The sequence below is a fragment of the Schistocerca serialis genome, chromosome 2 (genome assembly GCF_023864345.2).
Source record: "Schistocerca serialis cubense isolate TAMUIC-IGC-003099 chromosome 2, iqSchSeri2.2, whole genome shotgun sequence".
Taxonomy (NCBI): Eukaryota; Metazoa; Arthropoda; class Insecta; order Orthoptera; family Acrididae; genus Schistocerca; species Schistocerca serialis.
The window spans coordinates 51,899,847-51,922,282 of NC_064639.1; the positions used below are offsets into that span (position 1 = coordinate 51,899,847).

Here is a 22,436-nt window from a genome sequence, read left to right on the forward strand (position 1 = left end):
ACAAAGAGGCAAGGCCAGTCACTAACAAAGAGGCAAGGACACATAGATCAGCAATTGATGGAGATACCTATTTCTGACTGCCCCTTCCACTTGGGTAATTGTAAGGAGTTGTGCATTTGCGCACTTGCTCCCCAAATGTCCGGTGATACCAGCATATACCTCGTTCCTCACGTTCAGCTGTGGAAGAGGTCATCGATGAGCTGCTGCGTGAGTGTTGGCGGTATCGATTCTGGCTTCTGTCATTGCCTGGGTCACGTTGAGATGACGGTTCACTGATCTGCTGCATCAATAGGTCTTCCTTTACTGCCAGGGCATCATAAGCTGCATGTGAAATGGTTGGGATCATAGTAGTGCACTGCGTGGTGATGACTCTGACAGGAGCATGTCTCATCACGTCCTGGATTTTATCTGCCAGCTCCCCTATTATGTTCAAGGGTGCTACGATTGGTTTGATGGGTGGTGACAAATGGCTGCTCCATATTGTATGCAGGAAACTGTCTGAAATAGTTCCCATGTCTATTTTGCTTCTTAGTTGGCAAAAGTACTGTGAACGGTTTCTCTCTTCAATATCTCTGAGTGAGAACCTGACAGACTCATTCTCCCTGCGACATTGACACTCTCTGTTTCAATTCTGCTGTAAGCTGGTCATAAGAGTTTGCCTCGGGTGGCAAGGTAATTATATCTTGAACTTCTGTGTCATACAGATGCTCTAATTGGCTTACTACCAGGGCAGACTTGATAGCATGAGCAGAAATTCCAGAATAGCAGAAACTGGCTTCAACCAGCACAAACCACAAAGCTGGAGTGTGTTGTCAGAAAGGTGGTAGTGCTATAGCCAGGTGTGACACATTGGAATTAGTGTCAGTCATTTTGCAAATCTCTTTTGTAAGTGCTCATTAAGCCAATGATACGAGGGTCAGAACTTAAATAGTGGCAACTATTTATTTATGGCACGTACAAAATAGATACGTGTTTCACAGTTTTACTGACCTTTAAAGTAGACACCAACATTGTGTATAACCCATTGCCAGTGATGTGGAAGTTGTAGGATACTCTTAACAGTGCCAGTTGTGTTGACGGTTCAAGTGGCACGGTCTGTTGCCCGATGAATTTGTAGCAGTTCTGAAGCGAATGCCGCGAAGTGTTTCCTTTAGTTTAGAAATCGAGTTGAACTCACAAGGGCTATAGTTAGGGGAGTCCAGTAGGTGGTATAGCTCTTAGCAGCCCCATCAGTGAAACAAATCAGTAACAGCTTGCACTGTATGTGCTTGAGCATTGTCCTGAAGAATGATGATCAGGTCCTGCAGAAAGTGTCATCACCTCTGTCTCTAAGCTGGTCATAGGCTGTATTCCAAAAATGAACTGTTGCCACTATTAAAGTTCCAACCCTCGTACTACGCAGGAAAATAAAGTTTGGGTCACCACTTTGTCGCTTCAAACTGTGTAGACTGTTCATTGACTATTAGAAGCGGTGTGTACTTGGTATGACTGAACTAGGCTACACAAAAACACCTTTGAACATAAAAACTCTTTTATTGATCGTAGCCTCAGGAGATGGCAATAAATACACTGAGGTGACAAAAATCATAAGAAACCTCTTAAATTCGTCTCGGGCCTCCTTTTGCCAATTGTAGTGCAGCAACTCAATGTGGCGTGGACTCAAAAAGTGGTTGAAAGTCCCCTGCAGAAATATTGAGCCATGTTGCCTCTATAGCCATTTATAAGCTCAAAAGTGTTGCTGGTGCAGGAGTTTGTGCACGAACTGATGTCTTGATTATCTCCCATAAATGTTCAATGTGATTCATGTCGGGTGATCCTGGTGGCCAAATCATTCACTTGAATTATTCAAAAAGTTCTTCAGACCAATTGTGAATTTTTGTGGCCTGGTGAAATGATGCATTGTCATCCATTAAAATTCCATCATTGTTTCGAACATGAAATCCGTGAATGTCTGCAAATGGTCTCCAACTTTCTGAACATAACAGTTTCCCATTAAAGATCAATTCAGTTCAACCACGAACCCAGTCCATACCATGTAAACACAACCCACACCATTATGGACCCACCACCAGCTTGCACAGTGCCTTGTTGACAACGTGAGTCCATGGCTTTGTGGGGTCTGCACCGCACTCAAACCTTACTATCAGCTCCTACCAACTGTAATTGGGACTCATTCGACGAGGCCACAGTTTGCCATCCGTCTAGTGTCCAACTAATATGGCCATGAGCCCAGTAGTGTCACTGCAATTGATTCTGTGCTGTTAGCTAAGGAATTGTCATTTTTAGTCTGCTGCCATAGCCCATTAACACCAAATATCACTACACTGTCCTAACAGATACATACACAGTATGTCCCACATAGTTTTCTGTGGTTAATTCATGAGTGTTGCTTGTCTGTTAGCACTGACAACTACTCGCCAACGCTACTGCTCTCGGTCTTTAAGTGAAGGCCTCCGGCCACTGTGTTGTCCACAGTGATAGGTAATGTCTGAAATTAGGTATTCTTGGCACGTTCTTGACACAGTGGATCTCGGAATATTGAATTGATGAAATGAAATTTCCTGTGCATCTGGCTCCAATCACCATTCCGTGTCCTGGGTCTGTTAATTCCCATCGTGCAACCATAATCACATTGGAAACCTTTTCACATGAATCACTGGAGTACAAATGATAGCTCTGCCAATGTACTGCCATTTTGTAACATGTGTATGTTATACTACCACCATCCATCTCATGACTTTTGACACCTTAGTGTACATGGGTTGTTCAGTTGTTCTGAGCTTTCAGTTAAAATCACGTAACACACAGGGGACCAAACATCAGAGTTGTTTCATAACTATGCCCAAAACTCACTATGTGCATGGAAATGGAAGATACAAAATATAAAATAATCAAGGGATAACAAAACTAAAATGCATATATACACAGCACAGTGTGTGGCATGAAATGTTCGATGGCATGGTGTTTGTAAACGTGCACACGTGGCATGCGCGACACATCGCTGTGTAACTGCCTGGATTCGGCACACACCGTAAATATGGCTTGTCGTAAGATGTTCTCAGAGATTTCGGCAAAATTATGTGCAAGATGAAACTCAGAAGTAAGACATAAGAAAAATGACACTTAAAAATGAAACTGTGAATGTTTACTGAAAATGTTGGGTACAGAGTAAGCCATTGACATTTTAAAGGTTCAAGGTGCTACAGTCACATATAAACTATTCAACTGCAAGTGTCTGTGGGTGTCATATTAGCCCACCACATGTATGAGGACAGAGCAAAAGGCAGAGAGGTCTCATTTTGAATGCAGTGTCCACTCAGGCTGAAACACTGAAAAAGAAAACAGTGGGTGAAGGAATGAAATGGCCCAACAAGGATATTAATATAATTTCAGTTTTTAAAAATTATCAATTTTGGAATTACAAATTTCATTTTCAAATGTAATAGCAAAATCGGTAAGGCTCTAAAGTGAATCCTTGGACAAAGTGCAGCTGTTGTGCAACTCTTTTGAAAACGATGGCTGTATGTCCCTAAGCATGCTACATCTATCTGTTGCTTAACATGTGTACCTCATCAATTTTTATTCTGTCCTGGAACTCCCATCAATAAACTAAATTATATTTGCCTAAAAATTGTGCATTTTTTTCTGGGAATGCTATTAATTATTGTGCTCTGTAAACTCATAATGTTCATGCATCAGGACAAATAAAAGGCATTTCTGTGAAATCTGTTTACATCCACAAATTTTTATTGCTATTCAGTTTATCAATAACAGTGTAATGAATCTTTGATGTTATTGTTCAGGAAGGAGATAGTGCCTTATTCTGCTTTGTTTGCTGCGTTCAAAATAACTGGCAACCACACAAGTTATTGATGTAAATTGTATGATTTCAGGGAAACAGGGGTGGCAATTTTATCAGCTGTTGATGACATACAAGTGATGCTTGATGATCACATTCTGAAAGCACAGACCATGAGAGGTTCTCCGTATGTTAAAGCTTTTGAAGAAGATATGCAGAAATGGGAAGCTAAACTCATATCTATGCAAGATATACTTGATGCCTGGCTTCAGGTAAAGTGATAGATACTTTTTATTTGGCATTTTGTGCTTTATGAGAGACAGATTTTCACTGTTTGAGAGACGTTATAGAATGCTTTACAGACAGCTTGTGGATATGTGTCCACCAGTCCTTTTCTCAAGCTCTGCATATGTCATTCTGAATGAATGACAGTACAGCAAATAAGGTACAAGCTAAGTGCAGGAATAAAATTTGTTAAAAAGGTAAATGAGTGGGCAGTGCTCAAGGGAGGGTACAGTCAGAACTCTTTCAGAACTCTTTGGGAAATGGTTACCAGGTTACTGTTATTTTTACATCAAGTGAAGGGTTCAGTGATTTAATCTGTAGTTTAGGGTCTTTTTGGAAAAACCTTGGAAAAGCTGGTGATTTAATAATAGTAGGGGAGTCTTAAGTGTGCGGTTGAGGATGATATTAAGCACGCTGCTGAGAGTACTCCTCATGTTACTCTTTGAGCAGTGAGATAAGCCCTGGATGAAACATTCTGTAGAACACATTAATGCAGAGCTTGGAAAAGGAGTGGGACATCCACATGTGGGTGTGATCGACACATTGACATTCACTCATTTGCATCAACAATGCATTGTCTGCATCTGCTAAGAAGCTCCTTGCGTGGATAATTGTCAGATGTATCTAGTGTGGACAAAGGAGAAGTCATGTTATCCCAGTGATTCCCACTGTGTTCAGTATGCCATTTTTAGAGTAAATTTACCTGAAATGCATAGCTGCACAACAAATATAATTACAGTCCAAAGGGCCACTTGTACAACAAAGTACAGTGGAACTCCAATTGTCTGAACTCCAACTATTCGGATTGTAAGTTATCCAGATTGCATGACTAAAATTGTTGGTTTTGTTCAATATTTATCACTGTATATAGTACACTAAGTGTTTCTTTGTTGTTATAAAGTCAATCCATAGGAAATGTATTAAAAGACAAATTCTTTCTGTGAACAGTGAGTATAGTATATGCACATTGTTACCTTTGCCGTGCCCATCAGTCAGTGTGGTCCACATCATTCTGTGTTGTGACCTTAATGTGTACAATGATTTGTCACAATATCTTCAGTCATCTGTGTCTTTTGTTTTCAAACAATGGAAAATCCAGGATTCTATAATGACAGTGTTATGAAAAGGATAGATTGCTACTTACCATATAGTGGAGATGCCGAGTTGCAGATAGGAGCAATAAAAAGACTCTCAAACAAGTAAGTTTTTGGCCAAAAAGGCCTTCATTGAAATTAGATAGAAAAAGCAAAATTGATGATTTGTCTTCATTTAAAGTGGGCGATGTATGCCTACAGAATTGCAAGGCAACGCACTGTATTCATGACTTGGATTTAAGTGGTGAGAAACTATCAGCAGATCTAAAAGCTGCACAAAATTATATTGAAAAATTCAAACTTCAAGCAGAATCTTATGACTTTGAATGTTTATACAGTGTAGATGATGAGACAGGTTTTATTGTATGGATTGGCCTGAAATCATGTTAACCTGCAAAAGGGAGACTATTGATCCTGGCTAGGAGTTTAGTAAAGACCATGCTACCATGCTGAACTGTGCTAACTCTGTGGGCGACCACAAAATACCTGTTCTGCTGATGAGAATGTCAAAGAACCCCTGAGCTGTCAAAAATGTGTAAAAAACTTCGCATCTTTTACAAGAATCAATCAAAGGCCTGGATGACTGCTGCTCTATTTTTTGATTAGTACGATTCAATATTCATACCAGAGGTAAAAAAATACCAAAAGGCTATAGGGAAAGAAGGCAGTAATGTGATATTAATACTAGACAATGCACCAACCTATCTCACAGAAATCTTCTTGATATTAGAGCTGGACCAAACATACTGAGTTTGCATCAGCCAATGGACTAATTGGTTATTGAAACTATAAAACAGTATTATAGTATTATGAAGCTTCTGGCAGAAGATGGGCATGAAGAAGGCACTGCAGCTGATCACCAAAAATTGGATTTAACAGACAGGTGTTACTTGTTGGCGGAAGTGTGGAATATGGTGAAGACAGCCACATTAAAAAGAGCTTAGAATAAACTGAATGACGCTTCAACAACGATGAACTACAGAAAATATGAAGATGAAAAAAAGAAGAATGGAAAGAAGAGGAAGAGAGAGAAGTGGCAGATGGTGAACTGTTACTTCAGGACATAAGAAAGATCCTTTTGAAAATACCTGGACATGCAGAGGATACAGGCATGTGGCTTGCTTGTGATTCTTCAGATCCTGAGTTTGAAAATCTAGGTAATGATGAAACCATACAAAGTCAGAAAGAAGAACTGATGCCCATGAGAATGACATAGTAACTGACTAGGCGTAGGACCAGCAGCTTGTGAAAGCATTTGTGTATCTTGACAATATGCTAACATGGGTGGAGGGGTGGCCTGAATGTGACTGTAGCCAGTTTCTCACAGTCACATGGAAATGAATGCAGACTCTGACTGATATGTTAAAGAAAGGGCACTGTCTGTAAGTACAATACTGTACAAAAACTAAAGAACATTGTTACACACAAATTTAGCTTTTTCTTAAAGAAATGATTTGTTTCATGATGTATCCAATTATTTGGATATTTGACTATCTGGATTGAGTGCGATCCCTAATCGTCCGAATAATTGGAGCTCTACTTTAATGCATCTTGGACAAAATCAAAGATGTTAAAAAAAATACCTTTAATGTTTTCTACCAAAACATCAAAACTAAAAATAAGAAAAGGGTTAAATACTCATATCCATTTACAAAAATGAAAGCCTTGATGAAATGTCAGCAGACCTGTGCATATCAGAGCATCACTTGGAAATCATTAAAATTTAACAGATTCATCTTGATGGTTACAAGCTAATATATCACTATTGCAAAACTAATAAGAAGAACTTGGGAGTGGCTAAATGTGTAAAAGTTAGAGTAAAATCCCAGGCCAGTCAGATTTATGAATATTGCCCTGGATCAGTTCTTTTAGTGCTGCGCCACAATATTGTATCAGGAGCACACAAACCTGTAGTGCTGACAGTTTACAGACCACCAGTCAAGTACTGATTCTCAAGCTTCATAAAGCAGCTGGAAACAGCTTTGATAAGATTAAGCAGGTATAACAGGAAAATAATTGTTTGTGGACACTTTAATATTGATTTTCCGTCAGATAGTACCGACTGTGGGCACTCAGAGGTATTGATGTGCAACTTTGGATTATTGTCCGCTGTGGAATTTCCTACATGGATTGTAGGATATAGTGCAACAACTGTTGACAATTTGGTTTTTAGACAAAGTGTAGTGATTAACTGTAAAACCAATTGTCAGTGGTTTATCTGAAGATGATGGTCAGATACTATCAACAAAGTGCACTGATTAGTTAGGTATAGATCATTGGAAAAAAGTATTATACTGCAGTCTTGTTTTCTCCTAAAATAAATAAAAGCAAAATTGAGCAGAAGACTGAAGAAGAGAGCTTTACCATATGATGAGGCTCAGCAACCTGAGAAAATAGCCATGTGTGTGTGTGTGTGTGTTTGTGTGTGTGTGTGTGTGTGTGTGTGTGTGCGTTTTATTTCAAAAGGAGGACTATTTTGTATGGAAGCTTAAATGTTTAGCATTCTTTTCATTGTGCCTGTCTGCAACTCAACACCTCCTCTATGTGGCAAGTAGCTATCTATCCTTTCATATTCTTGTTATTCCAGCATGAACTTTCCATCAAAAGATTGGTTGTATGAGGTATCAAGTTAAATTTGTGTCTGGAATGAGGATTTCTTGTCAGGGAGGAAGTAGCATGATGTCTTGCATAGAGAATCATCAACAGCCATAGAAGTAACTTCCAGTAAGCACCGGGGAGGTGTGCTGTGACCCTCGCTGTTCATGTATTAATGAAACTGCAGACAGTGTTAATAGTAACCTCAGACTTTTCACATATGATGCAGTTATTTATCATGAAGTTCTATCTGAAAAAAGACCCAGAAATATTTACTCATGCCTAGATAAGATTTCAAATTGGTGCAATGATTGGCAACTTCAGAAATTTAATGCTAGTGACAGTTGGAATTGGTCAACTCATACGAGTACCTGGATGTAATACTTTGTAGGGATATGAAGTGAAATATTCACATTGGCTCAGTTGTGGGTAAAGCAGGTGACAGACTTCAGTTTAATGGTAGAATACTGGGGAAATACAATCTGTTTACAAAGGAGACTGCTTGCAAATCACTCATCAACCCATCCTAGAATACTGCTCATTTGTGAGGGACCTGTACAAAATAGGACTAACAGGGTTTATTGAACACATAGCCTACAAAAAAGGGCAGCACAAACAGTCGGTGGTTTGTTTGTCCATTGGAAGAGTGTTACATAGATGTTGAGAAGAAACTGAATGGCAGACACTTGAAGATAGACATAAAGTATCCTGAGAAAGACTACTTACAAAATTTCAAGAACCAACTTTAAATGATGAGTTTAAATCACGCACTAAGGCCCCTTATGTATCATTCCATTAGGAATTGTGAGGACAAAATTAGACTATTAACAACATGTACAGAGGCATTCAAACAATCATTCTTCCCATGCTCCATTTGTGAATGGAATGGGGAAAAGCCTTAATAACTGGTACATGTTCTTCACAGTGGTTTTCACAGTATGGATTTAGATGTAGGCGGAATAAAGGTGTAATGATTTTTGCCCTTGATAATAAAAGTCAGTTTCAACTGAACCGTGATTGATGTAGATACAATAAAAGACACAAAATAATCCTCACTTAGACTTTGCTTTCCTGTCTAGGGTTCAGAATGGAGCTATTTAGACGCTTCTAACAAAAGCAAAAATAGGGGAACATTTACCAGTTCAAAAGAAATTAAGAACTTTCCCTGTTAGATACTTTTTTTTAGAAATTATCAGAGCATGTAGAAGCAAGTATTCAAAACTTCTTTTGTCTGCATGGCTTGTAGAAGTGTCTTTCATTGAGCTGCTTAACAAGTATTAATGTCCTCTAAGTAGGACTCAGTATATACAGAAGTAGGAACAAGTTTTCTTTGAAAAATACCATTAGACTCTAGTAAATACTTAGCAGAACTGAAGGGGCTGCAACTTTTTCCAAAGTCCCTGCGCACTCCTCAAGAGCATGTCACTGTCTGCCATCCCTACCCTAATATCCCTCCCCCTCCCTGCCGCAGCCTCCTCCTTATCCCCACCCAGTCGTCTCTCCCATCATGCACTGCTGCTGCTGCTGGTAGAAATAGAAGTAGAAGTTTATTGTCTTGTAACATACAATTTCAAGCCTTTGACATAAAGTACAGGAGACTCATCAAAACACAAAAACTGGTTTACAGTTTTCCTAATAATACCAGTAATATAATATACAGTACTGAATAATTACTTTTTAAGTAATTAATAATTTTTCTTCAAGAGCAACAAACTTTTAAGATTAACAGTCCTAAGTACTTGTTTTCTCCTAATCAAATCTTCAGGTTGTCATTTATGAATTCTTCTACTGAATAGTAACATTTCTGCACTTGTTTCTCATATAAGGATTTTTTCAGTGTTTCTAAATTTATGCTGAGCAATTCTCTTCCTTTCACTTTGTTATAAATATTCGTACCTGTATAATGTGGAGTCTGAGCATAAAGTTTTAAATGGTGGGTGAGCAGCATAAAATTATTTTGATTTCTAGTATTGTAATCACGTTGAAAATGATTTGCTACAAATAAATCAGTTTACTGTGTGCAAAGATAATCAGCTCATATATGTATAGTGAGGGAACACTTAGTGTACTTAGATTTTTTAGGAGTGGGCGACATGATTTTCTTCACCCTACATTGTGCATATTTATAATGATGGTTTTCTGAAGTTTTACTATTTGACACATATGGTTTGAGTTACCCCAAAATACAATTCCATACCTTATTACTGACTCAGAGTAGTTGTGATATACTACTTTTCTCATGCCCATACTGGTTGCATTCTACAATATTCTTATTGCAAATTCTAAGCTATTTATTTTATTTGCAAGGTACTGTATATGTGATCCTTATGATAGATTTTATCTAGTTGCATTCCTAGGAATTTCACACAGGTAGCTTCCTGCAAATCCTGGTTTCTGTGACTGACCTGAATATCATTTAATTTTGCTTGTTTTGTTTTAAACTGCATTAACTTAGTTTTTTCCATGTTTAATTTTAACCCGTTTAAATCAAACCAGGTATCTAATTTTTCTAAAGTATTTAATACAATCTGTGGAATTTGATCAGTACTGCTACTTTCAATGGTTAAAGATGTGTCATCTGCAAATAAAAGTGAGTGATACTCAATGTTAAGTGGCAGATCATTTATGTAAAACAAAAACAGAATGGGACCTAGGGCAGAACCTTGGGGTACTCCATTTGAAATGGTTTTCCATTTTGAAGTTCCTCTCTCTGACGATATAACCACTCTTTGTCTTTGGTTGGTTAGATAGGATTTAAACCAGTCTAATACTGTGCCCCTAATTCCATACTTTTCCAGTTTACAGAGTAACAAGGAATGATTCACACTATCAAAGACCTTTGATAGTTCGTACTTCCTGAAATCCGTTAGCAACTCATGTCTTCTTTGGGGCCATTTGTGCTCGCAAAATGAAAACAGTGTGTAGAGGGTTATTAAAAAAAGAGTTATTAGAAACTTAAGAATGTTCTGTAAGTCACATAGTAAAAACAAGAAGAAAAATGGAATTAAAGAGCAATGTCCTGGCAGAAAAAGAAAAAAACCTGTAAACGGTCTACGTGAGGGATGTTGCTGAAGTTGGTGATGTTGAGAGGATTATTTTGGAGCACAACATTGATTCTCTTTATACGATGTATGTTTGACCATCAGCTGTATAATGGAAAGACGACAATGAAAATTTTGTGCCAGAAGGGGGAATGGAACGCCCATCTCCCACTTACAGTGAGCGGTCGCCTTCTGATTAAGACTATCCAAGCACACTCCACAACTATGTGTGTACAACCTGCACTCATACGTCCATCATGTACACTCCCGTACGGGAGAGACATATTAATAAACGAGTGTAGATTGTAGACACGTGCTTGATGACATACGGAAGGGAGTTTCGGATCTGGCTGTGGAGGGGGCTCGCATAGCCTAATGGTAAGGCGACCTCTTGTGATGAGCATGTGCATGTGTGTCCAAAGGAACATTGCATCTTAATTGTGAACAGCACACGCACTGTAATATTGTATTAGTGTCTTTAGCGCTCATACTGAAGTCTTGGGCTCCAAATGGTTGCAAGCGTACCAAAACTTCTTAGAACTGACATACGCACTTGGCACTTGCATACACAAATGTGCGCATACTCACACACACACACACACACACACACATACACACAGCTTGTCTTATGTCGTTTCTTAAGAAACTGGTTTCAAAGTAAGGACACTTCTGCCTGAAAGTATAGTATTACTACTGTAAGTACTTACAGCTGGCATGCAGTGAGTTGTCCAGAGATGAGCTAATTTTATTAACAAAATTATTTATAACAGATATTGTGGTTTTCTCTTTTTGATAACCATACTGATTTTTTGAGATTATTTAAATTTTTCTATGAAATTTTTAGTCTGTATGGTGACTACCTTCTCAAATATTTCTGATAGTGATTGAAGAAGAGAGACTGGATGATAGTTTCCCATAGTTTGTTTGTGCCTTTTTTTGGACAGTGGTTTAACTCTTGCATACTTCAGTGAGTGTGGAATATAATCTTCTTGATGGGACTGGTTAGCTATTGAAGTTAATGGCTGCACAATTATTCTAGAGACTGTTTTTAACACTTTTGTTGGTATCCCATCCCATCCTGCTGATGTTTTACTTTTTAGTGATAGTATCACATTTTCTATATCTTTTACAGTAGTTTTGGTATATGTACTGAAAAATTCACTTCCAAGTTGCTCACCGAAGAAGAAATTTATCTTGTCTGGGTACTCTGCTACATTGACATTAGATTTGTTTACGTTTATAAAGAATTCATTAAATAATTCAGAAATTTGAGCAGGATTTACAATAGTTTTATCCTCTATCTTGATTTCAGAAATATCATGGCCTCTACTTGTGGCACCTGTTTCAACTTTGATCACTGACCATAATGCCTTTGATGTATTTTTGCTATCCAATATAAATCTATTATTTGCCAGTTATTTGGCTGCCTTTACAACTTTTTTAAAAATATTTTTATAATCTTCCACATAGGTAACAAAATCAGGGCTTTTGTTATGTTTTAGTTCCCCATGTAGCTGTCTTTTTCTTGTGATCGAGATTTTTATTCCTTCAGTAATCCAGTTTACTTTATTTCCTACTTTTTTATGATGTACACTAAGGGGGACAGTTTCATTAAAAACGTGTAGGAAGTTTTCCAAAAAACTAGCAAAATTTTCAGAGCATGAAATACTATGATCTTAAGCCCACTCCACCTTATTTAATCTATGATAGAATAAGTTCACATTTTCTTTGCTGAACTGGCAGTGTGGCCTCAGTTGCCTGAGAGTGCAGTCATATGTGTATGAGTTGCGTTTGTTTGAGTGTGTACATGTGTGTTTCTCGTCTAATTTCGATGAAGTACTTACTGCCCAAAAGCTATATTTGTAACAGTCTTTCCTTTGTATCTATCTGCAACCCAGCTTCTCTGCTATATGATAAGTAGCAACTTTCCTATTCACAATATTGTCACAGCTTGCTATGTATCGCTCACATAGGGATCGTGAGGATAAGATCAGCTTAATTACAGCATGCACAGAGTCTTTCAAACAGTCAGTATGTGTGTGTTCCTAACCGAATGGAATGGGAAGAGACCCTAATTACTGGTACAATGGGCATACCCTCTGTCATGCACTTCACAGTGGTTTGCAGAATATAGATGTAGATGTCAGTTGTGACGTTCACCTGCTGTATTTCTTCGTTGATGGTCCTCAGTGTCGACGTACTGTTTTGTTATACTGGCTGAAAAATTGGGGGCGGTAGTTCAACACTGACTACTGTAAATGATGTAGCTGACAGTTGCACAGTTGCATTTCACAGTTCTTTACTTTCACTGTTCACAACCCCCCAGTATTACACAGTTAATATGGCCAGTTCACTATTGGTTAACTACTGATAAGCCTCATTAATAGTTTGCAGGCAAACATCAGCATACTGCTACAATAGTTTACTGTTGAATATCAATAGACAGTAAAACCACAACCACACAGTTCACAGTCTTTCAAATAAATTGAACAGACACTGTCACTGTTGTAACACACGGCCTATTGGTGTTACAGTTATTTCACAGTTAAGTTGATGCATTGTTGTTGATCTAACCAATATAGGTTTCTCGTCTGAAAATTGGCCGTGGACTGACTGTCTCAGAACCAAAAATCAGGCTTTTAAATATCCTCACAATAGTAGGCACTGAAACTGTACATTGTTCAATGTTTAAGTTACAGAAATTAAAGTTGAAACGTAACTCATTAAGGGGAGATGGTGGCAGAAATAATGAAAAATTTACAAATTATTTTTATTTGCTTATGTGATAGTAAATATAAATGAGATTATTATCTCAATTTTTTTCCTTGAAATTTGAACTACAAATGGCATAAAAAAATTAAAATCCTAAGCAGTGTAATGCGCCAAGCCCGCTTTTCAATGTACCAAATGGAGGAAAAATTTTATTGCAGAATTTGGCCTGTGAAACTAGAAAATATAGCTTTAGAAGGCTGTGATGTTTTGTATACATAACAGCATTGTTGTAAAGAAGACTGTTAAGCCATTTTCTGGTTCGATCAGTGCGGTATAGAAGGCTGTGGAGAGTTGTAAACAAGTTTTGTGCCGTTCAGTGGAATTCGGGTGACGCTTGATGTATTGTGCCATTCTTTGTGTAAGGTTGAATCTGTTGATCCCTTTTTACAATGCCTAGGCCTGGTAAAGTATTTAAAAAATATAGTAAGTCCCATATTTCCAATATAAAGTGAAAAACTGACATTGAGGTTAGGGTCGGGCCTGCAGATGCAAACATTAGCTTGTCTCCAAGTGCATCTAAAATAAAACTTGGGACAGAGATTGTGTCAGAAGAAACAAATCATGACAGAAATACAGGTTTCAGAATTGTGGATCTGGAAATGGTGGCAGAAGCACTCAGAATAGCCTGCAAGTGCTCTGTTTGTGGAGGAAATGTGGATTTGGTTGATGATGGAAAGAGAGAAGGTTTGGTTTTCACATTGCACATTTTGTGTCAAAACTGTGATGCTGACAGACCATTCAAGACATCAAAGATCAGTAATAGAATCTATGAAGCCAATATGAGATTTGCTTATGGACTAAGATGTATAGGGGTTGGAAGAGATGGTGGAAACCTTTTATGTGGCATTATGAACATGCCTGGTCCACCCCTAAAATTTTCTGCAATGAATACTGCTCTCCTCAATGCAGATGCAGAAGTAAGTGAAGAGAGCACGAAAATGGCAGTCCTGGGGGCAATTCAAGAAAATTGTGCAGCAACGATATAGCAGTTTCCTGTGACAGTTCCCGGATGAAGAGGGGGCATACTTCACTGCATGGAGTTTCAACCATAATTAGTGTTGACACTGGAAAAGTATTAGACTTAGAGGTGATGTTCTGCATGCTCCTTGCACAAGAAATATATTGATGCAGGTAAAGAAACAGAATGGCAAGAAGTCCATAAAGCTGTTTGTAACAGAAATTATGCAGGCTCCAGTAGCGGGATGGAAGCTGCAGGTATGAAATTTGTTTTCCATAGCTCTTTACAAAAGTATGGAGTAAGATACATACAGTATTTAGGAGATGGAGACTCTAGTGCTTTCAAGAATGGAGCTGAAAGTCAGCCCTATGGAAAAGATTGCACTATTGAGAAACTGGAGTGCTTAGGCCATATTCAGAAGAGGATGGGTGGATGGCTCTGAAGACTTGTTGCAGACAATAAAGGCAAGCTACTAGAGGATGGGAAGCCACTGGGAGGTAAAAACAGACTAACAAAGAAGAGAATTGACAGCTTACAAGTCTATCATGGTACTGCAGTTAGAAGTAACCTCACTAGCTTGGACAATATGAGGAAAGCAGTATGGGCCATTTGGTTTCATTACTTGTCGACAGACACTACACCTCAACATGGCCTCCGTTCTAATGAATGGTGCAAAGTTTTGGAAAGTAAGAAAAGTGGGGAAGCTTGTACCCATGAAAATAGCCTTCCTTATGAGGTTTCAGTGGCCATTAAACCAACGTTTAGAGCACTGGCTTCACCAGAACTGCTAGAAAAATGTCTGCATGGGAAAACACAGAATCCAAATGAAAGTTTCAATGCTCTTATTTGGAAAGGATGTCCAAAGACTGTGTTTGTTTCCAATTTGGTGGAGAAGATTTCTGCTTTGGAAGCTGCAGCAGTGTTTAATGATGGGAATGTGGCAAGACTTCACATCCTCAGCAAGTTGGGCTTTACACCTGCAGTCTTCACTGAGCAGATGCTGCAGATCATCGATAAGCAAAGAATTGTGAAGGCAGGGACTTCGGTCCAGAACTTACAAAAAATTGCTAGGCAAAGGAGCAGAGAAGCTAAAAGAGCTGTAGAGGATGATGAGGAAGAAATGGAATATGGATATGGACAGACTTAAGGTTTTCTGCTTTCAGGAACACATATATCAGAAACTACTGGAAGGATTGCAGTGAAATTTGGCACACCTATTCTTTTACTTTGAAGCAGTATTTAAGTGGAACAAAATTTTAATTGAGGTGCTATACACAGTTTTGTGGTTGATAATATAATGAAAAGTTTGCTTGTAAAAAATGTTGGAATCCAAAATGTCACAGAAAATAATAGTATTAATTTACCAAAAAGTTACTGCACTTAATTGTACACCTATTAGTGTAGATTATTTTGCCATTAAAAAAATCTGCCAAATTTGCCTCGACATTATGAAAAAGTGTACCTTAAAATAATAATGCAATAAAAATTCAAAATTATCTCACTGCATTAGATTGTTATTAAAATTTATAATTTTTTTAAAAAATAGATAAGTGTGCAAAATTTCAATGAGATTGAACAAAAAACGGCAAATATATTGATTTACAAAAATATCAATGCAAGACTGCCACCGTCTCCCATTAAATTAACGGAATACATTGAAAAATTGGTTCTTTTTAACAGTTTATTCAACCACAAAAGTTAGGCCGAATTATTTGTTTAAATCATAAAATTAACAGATACAGTTGTGCAAACAATGCTTTTGACAAACCTGGTAATTATTTTGGAATTAATTAAGGGCTGGCTTTGCTAACATGTTTTCGATTAGAGCCAAATAAATACTTTAAGAATCCTAGCGGTGGTTCTTCCAAATACTTATAATTAGTACAGAATTTATATTTGTTTATAAGTCAGCAATAGAATCTAAGTCATGGAACACTTAACTGATTTCATTATATAATAAAAGGTATTAACTGGGAATAGTCAAAATAAAACACAAAATTATTTACATACACAAAACTAAGCATAAAATTAGATCTTGTGCTATATTCTTTAAGACTGAGGGCCAACCTTTCTCTTTTATGAAAATGCTGGTTATATGGAAGTAAAGAAACCCCAGCTTGCTTTGTCACACAGTTTGGTGACAATTTCTTTTTCCAAATACGATAATTAACAACTGTGTAGAACTTTCCTCTGGCATGAATCCATCAAATTTGCTTATGGTATGCAATAAATTACAGGATTTTAGCAAAATTTCACTGTACCTTTATATAGCTGACAACATTTATACTTGACCATAACATAAGAGATTCTCAAGAACCGTGAAAGAAAATGAGGCACTACAAAGAACTGAAGAGGCTCGTGGTGCTTTGTACCAGGACTAGCAGTTACCCTTGAGCATAAATAAGTTACATACATTAGTGTGCATAAAAACACAAAGAGAACCATTACTTTTAGTTTACAGAATTAATGCTCAGTGACTGGAAATGGTAAGAACTGAATGTAATATGTAGGAGTTTATATCCAGAGTGACCCAAAGTGGAACTAAATATTTGAGGAGTAAAGGAGACCAATCTCTGAAAAACAGAAGCATAGAGTCGTCGAAGGGCATTCACAAAAAGAACGAAACCTTGCTAACATTTGAACTAATCCTTTTTCTACCTAGAGTACAAACACACAAACACATATACAACTGGTTAACATGTCTACACCCCTAAACAGTGACTGCAGGCCGTGTGTGTCTGCATGTGTGTGTGTGTGTGTGTGTGTGTGTGTGTGTGTGTGTGTGTGTGTATTCTAACTAGAAAAATGATTACTCTGAAAGCTTGGATGGTTTGGTATTTGAAATGGCCTCTCTTCCTCCATTACTGTGCACCATGTTCTCAGCCTGTGTCCTGTTTTTTAGTTTTTCCCTACACACCCATCATGTGTAACTACTTTTCCTTAAGAGTATATTGTTTAGAAATTACAATTGTGCAGGGAAAAAACACAGTATATATTTGTTCTTGAGAAGTACAATAGTAATGACAAATTACAAGAGGATATATTCAAACTATGAGTGCTAGCAGCAGAGGGCATGAAAAAAGAGGCAGAGGAGCTTGTGAATGTTCTGGTTTTATGTATGGGCTACGCAAGGATACTAGGCAAGTGAGACCTCATGTTTTGATTATAATGAGACAATAGCTATTGATCTCTTATATCAGGACTGGAGTGCTTGTACACAGGGAAGACCAAAAAGCAGACACAGCAAATGGTAGTCACATAACGTGTATGGAAGCAGCCAACCTAACTGGGCGTATGAAGCACTGACATGGCAAAATAGACAAACGTGGCAGATGTAAGTCTTTCTATTTCATTCTTGGGGCTTTTCCAGTTACCTTTGTAGGTCTTCTGACATGTTTTTTCGATATACTCCTTAACACTTTTGAGTTGCGTGGTGTGATTTACTCGGATGTAGTCTTTTGAGTGCATCATTGCACTCCAAGCCACATTTGGGTTTGGTCATCAGATTGTTAATGATGCTGCCCAGAAACTTGCCTTTTGTACCAGAATATTCATATCATCATACAATATATTTCATTTCATGACTATATTCAATACAATACTTGGCAACAGCTAACTTAGTTTTTTGCTTTAGCTGGATGTGTCACTGATGTTCCGTGCATCCTTACTTGTCCATCATAATAGTCAAGATGTAAGACATGTCACATTTGCATGGTATATGGTACACATCCAGCTGTTGGAGACCTAGATCATCATTAACATTGTATTTGGTACATTAGTGATTCTTGGCTTGTATTGTGTGTCTCAGTCTCAAATTCTTTCCCAGTCATTTTTTATTTGACTGCAGTGGCCACTGAATTTGGCGTGTGAGTACTCATTCCATCAGAATACTATTCATTCTTCATTTAGGCCCTTCTTGTCTGAAAGTCTTTGAGCTCTATGCGCCAGAGTCTTTAGCACCATATTTCTTTTTTATGGATGCTCATGGTTTGAGGTGTGGAGATGAGGGCCACTATTTATGGGTTTTCTGTATACACTGTAAGCCAGGGATCCATTCAGTGTTCTCATAACTGACATTTTGAGGAAAAGTAGCTGACCCTCTTTTTCATTCTGTAGTGAATTTTACATTGGAACAGATAGAATCTAAATTTTCCAGCAACTCTTCATTTGTTTTGTTCCACAGGGCCATACCACAAACATGTTATACACATATTGCTGGGTTTGAACTTTGTGGATTTTAAGACCTCTGCTTAAAAGTTTTCCATTTGTAGATTTGCCACAACAGATGATAATAGACTACACATCACCACGATCACCATGTCATTTGTTTGTCACAACAAAAAATAAGTTGAAGTAAGGAAATGCCTAAAAAGGTCAGTGAACAATCATTGAATATTTCTCTGGCTCATTGAATATTTCCCTGGCTAATTCCAAGAATTCAGAAAGATGGACTTTTGTAAAGAAGTGGGCTGCATCTAAACCAACCATAATATCAATATCCTGGAGCTACAATTGACTGACGTGCTTTACAAGGTGAGCAGTGTTATGAATGTGGTGTTCGCTCTTCTCCACATATTCAACAAGAATGAGTTTCAGGCTCTTGGCCAGCCGAGAAGTATGTGAACCAAAATAACTGTCTATCAGTCTTAGAGGAATGTCTTCCTTATGTATCTTATAGTGGCCACAGTGGCACAGTTGCTCATGTCCTAAGACCCTTAATGAGGATACGTGGAAAGCCAGACCTATTCAGAAGAGTCATTATCTTCCTTCCAGTTTTATTTGTAGGATTGGCTTTTGTCTGTCTGTTTGCTTTCTGACATGCAGATATTTTCAACTGCATTGTGTTTGCTCATGACTGTGTCATAGAGTCAGCCAATAAGTAAGAACCTGTAGAGAGTGTAGCCAACATGTGAAGTTGGAGATGAAGAATCTCATGTGAAGTGACAATGTAGCTAGTCGTCAAAATATTGTACATAAAGTGGAAACGAATCAGCTGAACACCTGTGTAAACACACCATTAAGAGTTACAGAAGACAATCAGTGATAGTAAATTCCTCTAGAAAATGACAGGGATTTTAATGCAGAAGAATGATTCTTCAGTAGGGTACTTTGGTTGCTATAAATGACAGAGATCATACATTTGTAGAACTTTCCAAATGGTATAACGTGTTTGTCCTTAACATATTCTTACAGAAGAAATCAAACAAAAAATGTAGTTCACAAGGACCACATAGAATTAGAAATGAAAGTGATTACTTTATCAAAAGGAAAATTCACAAGAGAGAGCCGTAAAATTACATGGAGGTAGATCGGTTGGCCAGCAGGAGGCATAATTCTAAGTACAGCTTATGGAGGCATGCAAAGGTATGATGAAAATTAATAAATAAAAATAAATATCTTCCTATCTTTCAGAACTGTTAGTTCATTCGTCAGGGAGACAAGGTGCGTTGGATGGAGAAAGTTAGAAAGGAGGAGCAAAATGAGAAAGTAGTACGGTTTTAGGACAAGAGGAAACAAAGAACTTAATGGTTGGGGTTAATAGTTGCCTTGCCCTCCTCATGCCCAATTCTTCAACCAACCCTCTCATCTGAGGCTAAAGATATATTTACTGGTTTTTTTGTGCCCCAGAGATTAATTTTGAATACTATTAGTTGACTGTTTGACAAAAGTCTTGGTGTCTTTTTGTTCTTATAGTGTCAGGCAACTTGGCTTTATCTTGAGCCTATATTCAGCTCTGAAGACATTATGCGCCAAATGCCAGAAGAAGCAAGGAAGTTTAAGAAAGTTGACAAGACATGGCGAGCTATAATGGCAAATACTCTTCTTGATAAACATGTGCTAATAGCCACAGATTTCCCAGATATGCTGACACTCCTGAGAGAGAACAATCAGTTGCTTGATGAAATACAAAAAGGGCTTAATGACTATCTTGAGCAGAAGAGGCTGTACTTTGCAAGGTAGGTGTTCAAGTGTTAATTATAAGTTTATTATAAATGGTATAGTACTTGTAATAAAATCTATAAGATTTCGGTGAAGAAGGAACTGCAGTTCTTTTCCAGGAATACCCACCTGTTCATTTGTGATCCTCTTTCAGCTGTATATGGAAGTAGGAATATCTTAATGATGAAGTTAAGGAGAATTCAAGTTGTTATACTACCAGGATAGACCAACAGTCAGGACACAATGCAAGGATGGTGGGCTAGGCATGAGGTGCATGGAGCCAGTTTCTCTGTGGTTGTAGAATCAGAAATGCACCCATACCTACATCACACTTTACATAGGAATTACAGTAATCCCAGGCAGTGTCTCGGTGTGCTTCAACCCCAAGGAACAGCGCCATATAAGTATTACATACACCTTCCACTGTCATACGCAAGTGAAGTGTCTTGCTCAGACCCAGAGAAAATTCTGGTCCTACATAAAATAGCTAATGGGATCGAAAGCTTCTGTTCTGTCTCTTGTCAACCCGTCTGGTGTGGCAATAGAAGATATCACATAGAAATATGAAGTTTTAAATTTTGCATACAAAAAATCATTAGTACTATGGAATTGTAGACACATACTATAGTTTCACGACCACACATATTCTGTATCGAGCACATAGAAATAAGCACCCTGGTGTTGAAAATCAACTGAAAGAACTGAGAACAAATAAGTCACAAGATCTGGACAGAATCCCAATTCTGTTTTACAGAGAGTACTCTTCTGCATAGGCCATTTACTTAACTTGCACGTATTGCAGATCTCTCACTTAGTGAAAACTCCCAGCCAACTGGAAAAAAGTGCAGGTGATTCCTGTGTATAAGGTGGGTAAAAGAATGGACCTGCAAAATTAGACCAATATCCTTAACGTCGAGTTTGTTGCAGAATTCTTGAACACATTCTGTCTTCCATGTAACAAATTTCCATGAGAAAGAAAAGCTTCATTCCACAAATCAGCACAGATTTAGAAAGTGTTGCTCATGCAAAACTCATGTTGCCTTTTTCTCACATGATTCCAGTGGGCTATGGATGAAGAGCAACAGGCAGATTCCATACTTCTAAAAGTCTGGAAAGTGTTTGACTGTGCCACACTGCAGACTATTAACTTAAGCACCAGCATATGGAAATGGTTCTCAGATATGTGCATGGCTCAAAGACTTTTTGAGTGGCTCAAAGACTTTTTGAGTAATAGAATCGATTACATTGTCCTGGGCAGTGATTGTTCATAAGAAACAAAGGTACTGTCAGAAGTGCACCAGGGAATGTGTGATTTTACTGCATTGTCCTCTCTCTCTGTGTGTAAATGATAGAATGGATAGAGTGAGCAACAATCTGTGACTGTTTGCTGGTGATGTTATTGAGTGAGTGTAGGAGAATACAGGATGACTTTGGTGTGACGAATGGCAGACTGACCTAGTTGTAGGAAACGTAAGTTAATGTAGATGTGTTGAAAAAATAATTCTATAGTGTGTGAATACATTACTGGGAAAACATACCACCAGCAAATGCTCAGTGCCTTGGACACTGGAGAAGACTGAAGCATTTAAGAAGCTCAAGAACACATTGGTAATGTCTACCTTTTCTGTCATCAATAACACACCACACAGTTACCTTTAACAGTACATGGTAGCCAAACAGCCATGGACACAGCACTGCAACAACAAATATCTGGAATTTGACTGCCATTGGCATTTTCCTCCAAAATTCACTCAGGTTCAGATCCTGTGATCAGCAATACACTGCAGACTTCTTCCAATGTTTGAAGCAGTGAAGTACTTTCACACCAAGCTTGAAGCATGGACTTTCACAATTTACACTGATCACAATTGTCTTGTTGCTGCTTCCTAAAAGATCAACCAGCAAAGTCCAACACAAAACATCAGACACTTGGAGTATGTCGGAAAATTGAG

The 22,436-nt window shown here is 38.0% G+C and overlaps 1 protein-coding gene across 1 annotated transcript in view; it reads left to right on the top strand.

The window, feature by feature from the left end:
• Positions 1-22,436, top strand: part of LOC126455722 (dynein axonemal heavy chain 3) — a 1,249,696-nt gene that overhangs the window by 293,043 nt on the left and 934,217 nt on the right. The window contains exons 20-21 of the mRNA XM_050091491.1: positions 3,894-4,071; positions 20,239-20,501. Coding sequence (XP_049947448.1) covers positions 3,894-4,071; positions 20,239-20,501 — 441 coding nt within the window. The remainder of the gene's footprint in view (positions 1-3,893; positions 4,072-20,238; positions 20,502-22,436) is intronic.